Below are 9,633 nucleotides of genomic sequence, written 5' to 3'. Positions count from 1 at the left end.
GAGAGAGAGAGCGTCGATCGAAGAATGAAACAAAAATAGATTGTGCGAACACGATGGAAAGTTCAAAGTTCGACCTCGACACTTAATGAAAGGAACTAAAAATAATTAAAAATATCAAACTTTTTTTATACATAAGTCGACTTACGAAAGAAGAGAGACGAAGGGACGTAAGCGGTTAACCAAAGTAAAGTGTATAGATTCCTAGGAGAAAAATTATATAGTATGTACTTTGTATAATTTATACAACAAAAAAAAAAAAAATAAAAAAATAAAATAAAAATAATCGAATGATAGGAAGATATAGCGAGGAATAGGTTAGTAGAATAAGTAATTTTCATTTTTGGATACCTTTTTCGAAGTAGCTTCGTCGATTTTATCTCAGAGATGTATTTTGATCTTGCTTCGACGGACGCTCGAGTAACAATGATTGTATCGACGCGGTTTATTTACTAACGAGCTTGGAACGAACTGGCTTACGATAAGTATTGTTTACGATTTGTATTACGTCATAAAAATATTTGGACAGATCGTATACGTAGAATTATTACAAGTATTCGATTAATGTGTTTTGTCGAGATACGTGAAGAATTAAAAAAAAAGATTTTTTGTTATAACCAGAACCTTTTAAATTTGTTGTTAGTACATTCTTAAAAACAATTTGTAAATACGATTCTTTTATATGCATCTTATAAATATTATATTTTTTTTTAAGGATCCATATAAAATGATTAATACGTGATTGTTATATTTTAAACATACGCTTGGATCGATTTAACCAAATTGTCGATACTTCTGTAAGCATTTTTTAAAAGTTTTGAACTGAACAAAAGTATCCATAAAAATGAAAATCACTCGTATTGCAAATACATAGATAGTGAATAATAAAAGCGCTTAGAAAAGGGAAAGATTTACTGACGAATTCTTCAGAAGGACCGTCACCTTTATCCTGGAAAGGATATCGAAGCGTGTAGGCCGTTTCGTTGCTTGGCAATTGATCGCCAAGATGTTCAAGCTTCTCCAATTGTTTTCTGATATTTTCTACGGGATTATCGAGATTATTGTTGTTATTGTTGTTGCCTGTGGTATTAGGAGTAGCGTTTTGTTGTTTGCTATTAGAAATAGTCTTTCTTCCAAGACTTTTACGTCTCCTCATTGTGTTCGCATTCGTTTCACTCGCTGTAGTAGTGTCGTCGGATTCAAATTTCGCGGCGTTCTTCGAAGAAGGCACGCTATTGGTGGAAACAACGCCTCGAAACCCCTGGCTGCTTTTGGCCGCGCTTTTCGAATCCTCGCTTTCGTTTAAGCTCTGACTCTTCTCGTTTGTTGCTGTCCGAGTTACTACTTCTGTCGGTTTAGCGTTTGCCACGGAATTCGTTGAATGTGTGCTCCTCAGCGGGGTACTACGGGCACGATTTAAGGCCTATAGCCAGATATTAGGGCGAATCGCATGAATATGAGGGAAATACCCTTTCAATTCTCAACACCGATTTATTAAATCACGGTATTGAGAATTGCTAAGGTAATGATTATAATGATATTGAATGATATATGGATTATGATATGGATCACGTTCATTTTTTCTTCGTTGGATTATATTAAAGAACTCGATCGAAATGTTTAGTTTTACTTCGTATTATGTTGCAACAAAGAAACCTTCTTATTAATTTTTTCTTCGAAATGGATTACAAACGGGTGTAAATATTATATATATATATACTTTTTGGAAATTATATTATGGAGCGGATTGAAACGTTAAGAATTTAAAGAAAAAATGTAAAGGATCAAATTACTCACTTTTGATCGGACGAATCAGTCTTCTCAGTTTTCGATCTCTCCGTTTCCGATGCTGTGGTGTATCCACCTCTGCTCTTATTCCTTCTCTCAACGGTTAGCCTTACATCGTTCTTCAACTTCATGTATTTCTCCTTCAAGGCCATATACTTGTCCTGCAGTAGACGTTTCTCGCAACGCATCTTCTCGAAGTCCATACACTCTTGTTGAATGGCAAGTTCGGTCTGCTTTCTAGCTTCCTTTTCAACGTCTCGAGAAAAATCAGCACGGATTTCCTCTAACCGTTGTTTGTACATCTTACGAGCAAGACCCTCCTGAAACGGCAGGACACAATGATCCAGGTTCGATCGATCAAGAACGTATCCTTACAACAAGAAACGTGCTATCGTCAAACTCCTGTAGTCCTCCTGTGCTTCAAATTGATCAATTTGGATCAACTTGGATTCAACTTGGATCACTTGATCGATTTAACAGATCGATATCGATCTTTTTTTTTTGTTTTTTAACCTAGTCGTATTATATTATTTGATTTTTATGAATACGATCGAAATGTGTTATATGTAGGTACGTTCTAAATGATATGCATGATTCTCGCTATAATAAACGATTCATGAATTTAATAATAGAAAATTTTGTGTGATTATAATGTGACCCGGGTTGTCCTGGGGAGAAAGTAGAAACGTGTCACACAGTATCCAGTAGCTGTGTTTTACGAACGAATCGTAATATTTTATTCTTTCTCAAATATAAACTCTTAACACATTAACACTGTCATAATTGTGACGTCTCTATTCGACTGTATATTCTTCTTAAAACTATTAAATGTTTCATAATATATTATATTAAGAACAATTCGTATATTAGACCTTTACTATAGTTTACATGAGCTAATAAAAAGTTTTTCTTCCAAAAAATTGACAAACATGTATACCTCTCTTTGATCCATTAATTGATCTATATTTAAAATCTAATATAAAAATTTTTTTGTTCATCTTCGTCTGTGTGTGTGTGTGTGTGTGTCTATGTGTCTGCATATATATATATATACATATATATATATATATGTACGTACACACGTATATATGTATATAGTTTTTAAAACGAATTAGTATATACTAATTTATTAAGGCCTAGGATTTTAAAACATTCCCTCTTTTTCTATTCTAATTTAAATATTAAAGTCTTCTTCGTTACGTACGTAGAAGGGAATAAAGGAAGTGCGCTTTTGTTTTTTGCTCTTTTTTTAGTTTTGCTTTCAATAGTGTTTTAAAACAATAGACAGCATCGTCAGGTACTCACGTCGATTCTAAAGTCACGCAGGATCTCGGCAAGACACTTGTCGTGTTCCTCCGTAAGTTTTGTTATTTTCTCCCTCTGCTGCATTCTTAGTTCAGTTCTGACATCATCAAACTCCTTATCCAGTTCCTTTTTCAATGCCTCGATTCTTTCACTCTGTTGCTTATTCAACTCAAACTCGTTCAACTTCGCAAGTTTTTCTTCACCGAGATCACGTTCATGCTCGCTCTCAAGCTTCTCCATTTCTTGATTTCTTAACTCGAGAAGTTCGCGTTTTCTTTCATTCAGTTCGGTTTTTAAGCTGGTTAATATCTCTAAACGTTCTTTCTCGTAACAAACTTCTAATTCTTCTCTAACCTTCTTCAAATTTTCCGCTCTTGATTCGTCCATTCCTGCTATCAATTTTTGTATTTCTTGTTCCTCCTGAAAAAAGCGAAATATTTCATCTTTTATGATATTAATACAATATGCACAGACGTAAAGGATATAAATTTGAACAATATGAAAATTAATCTAACACAGTGTACAGTTTTGCATGAAAAAGCTGTGCATGTTAATAGTCCTTCAATGTATATTAATTTTCTTGTGTGTATAACATTAAAACAAATTATTGTCACCTTCTCAGCCATTTCTCGTTTAAATTCAATCAATTTCTCTTCAAAGTTACGCCTAAGGGATTCTTTCTTAACCCGAAGGTTCTCTTCGAATTCTTTTCTAGCTTGTTCAAGTTTTTCCTCAAACTCTTTCTTCAAAGCTTCCATCTCTTTTTCATGTTCCTTGGTTAAATTCATTTTCGTATCCTCGAAACTTCTCGAATGTTCAAGTTTGGATTTTCCAGGACGATGAGAACTCTCAAGCTCTCGTTCGATCCTAGCGAGATCAAAACTCCCATTTACACTATTTTTGCGTAGCCTAACAGTAGTCTTCCACGTTTTTTCTGGTACGCTAGTCGAGTCCGTATTTCTTGTTATACTCGACTCTGTCTCGCTTTTCGATATCACGTCGATATTTTTAATATTCTCGAACTTGTTGCTACTGTTTTGAACGTTCTGTTCGATTTCTTCAATCTTGATAGACGACGTCTCGTTCGCATTCATTTGAGTACGATGCTCGCTTTCGGAAACGTTTCTAACGACGAATCTCTTCCCAACGATTTTGCTACTCTTTGGTAAAGGTTGTAGTTTGGTAAAGAGCGTACTCTTTCTCACGTTAGTCTCTTCGACGTCAACTTTGTTGTCTTCGTCGAAAGAACGAGCAGTCGTTTTCCAAGCCGACGTTTCCGAGCCTGTCGACTGACGATCAACCGTAGTAGTGGCCGAGATAGGTGGATTTTGTTCTTCCGATCCGGAATCCCATTCGTCTTCCGATCCAGAATAAGTGAACTTAATGTCGACTTCTTTCTCAAGATCGAATCGTACACTCTTCCGTTCCTCGTCCAACGGCCTCTCGTCTGCCGACAAATCGGAATGGCAAGTTTATTAAATAGTTCATAAATCTGTAATAATCTTTCATTTTATAATTGTCAAACTGAAAATTTGTATAACATCGTTAAATCGTAAAGTTGAATGAAAAGGAATGATCGATCATCGATCGTGGCTCACCATCCTCCGATTGTTTCTCTCTCAAAATGGACTTGAGTGCATCCGGGACAACGACTTCAGCACCGACACGGAAATCCTCTAATTTAGCACTGTCTTGACTAGGTGTGGTATCTCTGCTGCGATTACTCTTTAGAAACATCGAACCACCTCCGCTTAATGTTAATTCCTTTTGTTGGCCCAACTGGCTCGGATGTTTCTCCTTGTCGAATTTCTCAGTCCTTTCAGATCTGGCCAGAGCACTGGCGCTGAGCTTATCGATATCAATGATGTTCTCTTCCGAACTAAACTTACTAGAAAGTTGTTCCCAATCTTTCTCGTGTCTTGGACTAAGTGACTCGGATCTTTTCAGTACTTCCTTCAAATCCAATTCTTTCTTAGGCGTAGTGATCGGAGTAGTCTCCGTGCTACCAGCCATACTAACGTTGTCTAACAATTTAGGACATTCGTAAAAGTTAGGATCTTGGAACTTAAGATTCGTATAATCTCTGGCTGCTCGATCGGTCGACAAGGAAGAGATAATATCCGATTTGGTATCGCTCTCTCGTCGAGAACGAATTCTCTCTTCTTTCTTCCTTCCATCCTGACTTCTATCGATCTTTCTCAATGGTGCCAACTTTGTCGGGATCTTCGTTTTCAAGATTGTATTTTCTCGCGAGATATTTCCTTCCTTAGGCAAAGTTGCCTCCTCGTGGGACTCCAAATCTTTCGCGGTTGTCTTCGAGTCTTCCTCTGAAAAAGAAGAGCAAAAGAAAGAAAAGAAAGAAAGGAATCATCAGCAAGTAACGACGAGACACGGAAATTATCTTTGATCGTTGCTACTCTTTTATATTTTTATCCTTGTCAAAAGAGAGACAGAGAGGAGTAAGAGTCAACGTTCCCTCGAGTGGATGTCGTCGACAGTTTTCACGCTTTTCTCTCTTTCTCTTTCCCTCTCTATCTATCCATCTCTCTATATCTCTTTTTATCCTATCGCAACTTAAAACAGAGACTCTCGAGGGAAAGCTTTTTGAAAGTTTTTACATGCAAAAATGTTATTCTTCTTTTCTTTCTTTTCTTTTTTTTGTCATGAAATGTGTCCTTGAGACAACATCTTCTTCTGATTTTCATCTATAATAGTCGAGTAGTTCTTTTTTTCTTTATAAAGAAAAGAAAAAAGAGGATTACGTAAAGACGAGTGAGGGAGAGAGGAGAGAGAAGAAACTGAACGAGCCAACAGAACATTGCACGATATTATGTAAGCACGTAGCTACCGCATAGTAAGGCGAGAGATGTGACTACTACTATACATACTACTTCATGTACTGCGGCGACTCGAGGAAAGTTCAAAAGGGAGAAAAACGAGTATACATGGTACGGTTATCGGAATTACGATAAATCGACGACTCTCTCTCTCTCTCTCTCTCTCTCTCTCTCTCTCTTTCACTCTCGGTTAACAACCGAGACTCCCTTGCTCGTTTCTAGTTCAAAGAAAAATTTCTGACCAGTAGCCAGACTTTTACTTCTATTAAATACTTGCCAATCGTTTAGATCTTTTTACATATTTTTCTAATGTTTATGAAATTCTTTTTTTATCTAAATACAGGTGTTAAACAAATATATGTAGTAGTATATAATTATTTGTGCTAATATTTATTTCAAATATTTATCAATTTATCTTAAAAAAATTTTTCTTATCGAACATCTTGTTTGATAATAGTCGATAATATTTATTCTATTATGTTTTTATACGTTTATATCAATATAACTTGATAGATATTTTAAACAAATATATATATACTGCAGCATATATATATATATATATATATATACATATATATATTGATCGATCCTCAAACATGTCGTAACAAATATTAATTTGATAATAATTATTCTTCATATATCATATATTCTTCTTGATAATAATTATTATTTCTTCAAATATCATCTAATCTTAATATATAAATTTAAAAAATTTTCCAATATCCTTTATATAATAAATTTTCAAAGTAATTACGTGTATAAAATATATGATAAAATAAATGTCAATATAAATTTTAAAATAAATCTGTTAACATAATCTACACAAACACACACTCACATACATATATAAATGAGGTAGGTGGATAGGATGACTTGGATAAAATTGGCCGAGTATTAAAGTCGTTAATAACGTGTGATAAATCTTGGCATAGCAAGAGAGTTCTCGTTTCTAATCTTTAATCGCATAGACATCTTATCCGTTCCAAATGTGAGAAATATTTGTTGAGAGCAAGAAAATAATACATCCTTGTAAAATAATACAGAAGATAATCTGCTACATCGTTTGTTCGTATAACGTGAAGTTAAAAAAAAGAAAGATAGACAAGAAAATAACAAGAAAGAGAGAAAGAGAGAGAGAGAGAGAGAAAAAAGTCTAATCTAATCTAATCATATTTTACGATCTTTGATCGTACCAACGCTCATTTGTCGATTACCACTTCTGACTTGATCGACGAGTTCCCTATATACTGAATCTAAGGGATGTTCCCATGTGGTTGTGCTGGTAGAAGCTTGATAATAATACCAAGCACCACTGGTTTCGTGGTAACATGGTATCCAGCCCTTTGGAAGGGCAGCCATAAGTCCTTCGCGTGCCAGAGGGAGTAAATGTGCTTCGGTATCTGGGTCGATTCCGAGTCTCTTGGCATAATCCAGTACCTCTGAAAAAGGTATATTATACCTTTTATAGAAAATAAATTTACACAGGAAAGAAGAACACACATATGTTCAAGATTTATTAATAATATAAGATTAATCTAAAAATAATATTAAATATCCACGATGTTGTCATCCATAAAGACCTATATCGATAATCGCTAATGTTAAAATGTTACTTCTTAAAATAAGCCCATTAGCCTGTTGCATGAACATAAGGACAGAGAAAGAGACAGAGAGAGAGAGAGAGAGAGAGAGAGAGAGAGAGAGAGAGAGAGAGAGAGAGAGAGAGAGAGAGAGAGAGAAGAGGATGATAAGTCTACTATAACTATATGTAGAGTCTACCCCAAGATCTAATCCTGAATTAAAGGTAAATAGGAATGAAGAAAGGGAGAAAGAGGGGAAACAAAGTACAGAACTTAAAAATTCCATCAGAGAGCGTCTTTGACAGGTGACCCTCGAGGGTACCTTCAAGGTACCATCTGTCTCTACGTACATACATACATACATACATGTACGTATGTGTGTGTGTGTTCAGACAGAGCATCGGCAGTTCTCGGCCTTTGTCGGGTGTTCAACATGAGCGAAACCAGACAAAGTTTAGGCTACTGTCAAGCTTACGTATACACTTAGTACTCGTTGAATATAATTTGATCGTTCGACAATAAACTGGATGAACATTTCATATACGTAGTCTAACTTTGAGAAATCAAGCCAATGCAATTATCAAGGATCTATACGAGCGCACAAATAAGATTTTCTTAGTTTTATATTTATGAAGAGATCGAATGAGAGAGCTACGACAAAACTTTCGCCGCACTGCGGAAGCTATTGATTTTCCTGGTTCGCGTTGGGGAACGGGTTCGTTGCAGCCGGCTCTCTGCGCCGACCCTGCGCCCAGCGAGGCTGCTCGTCTCTCTCGTTGTAAATAAACAAGGAAAGCGTGCCCTTTTCATGACACTCCCGTCTCTCTCTCTCTCTCTCTCTCTCTCTCTCTCTCTTTCTCTTACTCATTCATACTCTCTTTGACGCCTTCTCCCAGACTGATCGTTGAGTAGAGATAGTTACATATGTGACCGTTTGTGAAAGAAAAAAGGAGAAAAAAAACGGTAAGGTTAGAGTTTAAACATTAAACGAGAGAAAGAGAGGGAGAGGGAGAGAAAACGAGAGAGATAAAACAATCAAAAAGATATCGTCAATGTCGATGATTCAGAGTTCCACTAAAGGGTAAAGAACTATAGGGTGTAGTAGTAGCATAGCCACGTCAGGTCACTCGTTCTTCGTGGTCAAGGACATGATAGAGGAAATATGAAATGAAAGTGTATAAAAGAGGGGATGGGGGTGGGGTGGAGAGGCAAATGGCGACGATGTGCATCCGTTTGCCCGGGAGATAAGATAATGACGAGTCATCAACAAAAAAAAAAAGGAAGACGTAAACTCAGGTGTTAGTAAAACGGATCGACCTATACGGACACGTAAACTTTTTTGGAAAGAAAAAAAAAATGTTGTGAATTATACGACAGAAAATGTAATTTTTTAAGATACCTTCGTTGGAGGGGTGAGAAGTCTCGTCGAAAACCTCCCTGCAGACGATGGTCGCCGCATTTTCTTGTTGAGAGCCGCTCATCCTGAGCACCTTCTTGACGATCTTGTATATTACTCGTTGAAGAATTCACGTCGTTTAAGATGAATCCGTAGCAGCACGATCCCTCGTATCGTCCGATCATTTTCCATATCGGCCTTCTATTACGAGGACCGTGCGCGCGCGCGCACGCATGCACCTTCCGCAAGGAGATCGCGAGAGCGCGACTACGAACCGCGGTCAATGCGACCAGAACTCGAGAGAAGAGGAGCACGTACAACAGTCGGTTCTAACATCGAGTGGGAGTGACAAGGACAGAGCCGAAAAGCGCTCTCTCCAGGTTGGATTTAGAGTTATCGACGTGACGAGTCGATAAGGTAGAGTTCCCGGAAAATTCTATTGACATCTGTCGAGATAGATTGCAACTTTATGTATCGGTACATTGGGAGATCTTTCTGATCGATGTCATTGATTCAAAAATCTCTGATAAAATAGATCGATTTGAACGAAGATACGATATTAATCAATGATTCGTCCTTTTGATAAAATTACTTTCGATGATTATTCCTTTTTTTAAATCATTTTTAAATGTTCTCGATAATAATTAGAAATGTTTATGGAAAATAAAAGATATTTAAATGCGTGGTGTTTCGAGTTATCGATGTTGGAAGGGGATAAGGGACGATACTG

At 36.6% G+C, this 9,633-nt stretch overlaps 1 protein-coding gene across 3 annotated transcripts in view; it reads right to left on the bottom strand.

The window, feature by feature from the left end:
• Positions 1 to 9,223, bottom strand: part of LOC122635480 (golgin subfamily A member 4) — an 11,059-nt gene extending 1,836 nt beyond the window's left edge. For 2 of the 3 annotated variants that reach the window (XM_043825743.1, XM_043825744.1), the window contains exons 1-7: positions 8,907 to 9,223; positions 7,121 to 7,366; positions 4,689 to 5,417; positions 3,705 to 4,537; positions 3,091 to 3,510; positions 1,795 to 2,105; positions 940 to 1,400 (exon numbers count right to left, since the gene is read on the bottom strand). In XM_043825743.1, the coding sequence (XP_043681678.1) occupies positions 940 to 1,400; positions 1,795 to 2,105; positions 3,091 to 3,510; positions 3,705 to 4,537; positions 4,689 to 5,417; positions 7,121 to 7,366; positions 8,907 to 8,988 (3,082 nt within the window). In that variant the 5' untranslated portion in view covers positions 8,989 to 9,223. The remainder of the gene's footprint in view (positions 1 to 939; positions 1,401 to 1,794; positions 2,106 to 3,090; positions 3,511 to 3,704; positions 4,538 to 4,688; positions 5,418 to 7,120; positions 7,367 to 8,906) is intronic. The other variant, XM_043825745.1, reaches the window with a different exon arrangement.
• Between the last annotated feature and the right edge of the window lie 410 nt (positions 9,224 to 9,633).

This window comes from Vespula pensylvanica, chromosome 18 (genome assembly GCF_014466175.1).
Source record: "Vespula pensylvanica isolate Volc-1 chromosome 18, ASM1446617v1, whole genome shotgun sequence".
NCBI classification, from domain to species: domain Eukaryota; kingdom Metazoa; phylum Arthropoda; class Insecta; order Hymenoptera; family Vespidae; genus Vespula; species Vespula pensylvanica.
This window is presented reverse-complemented; position numbering and strand designations above follow the sequence as displayed.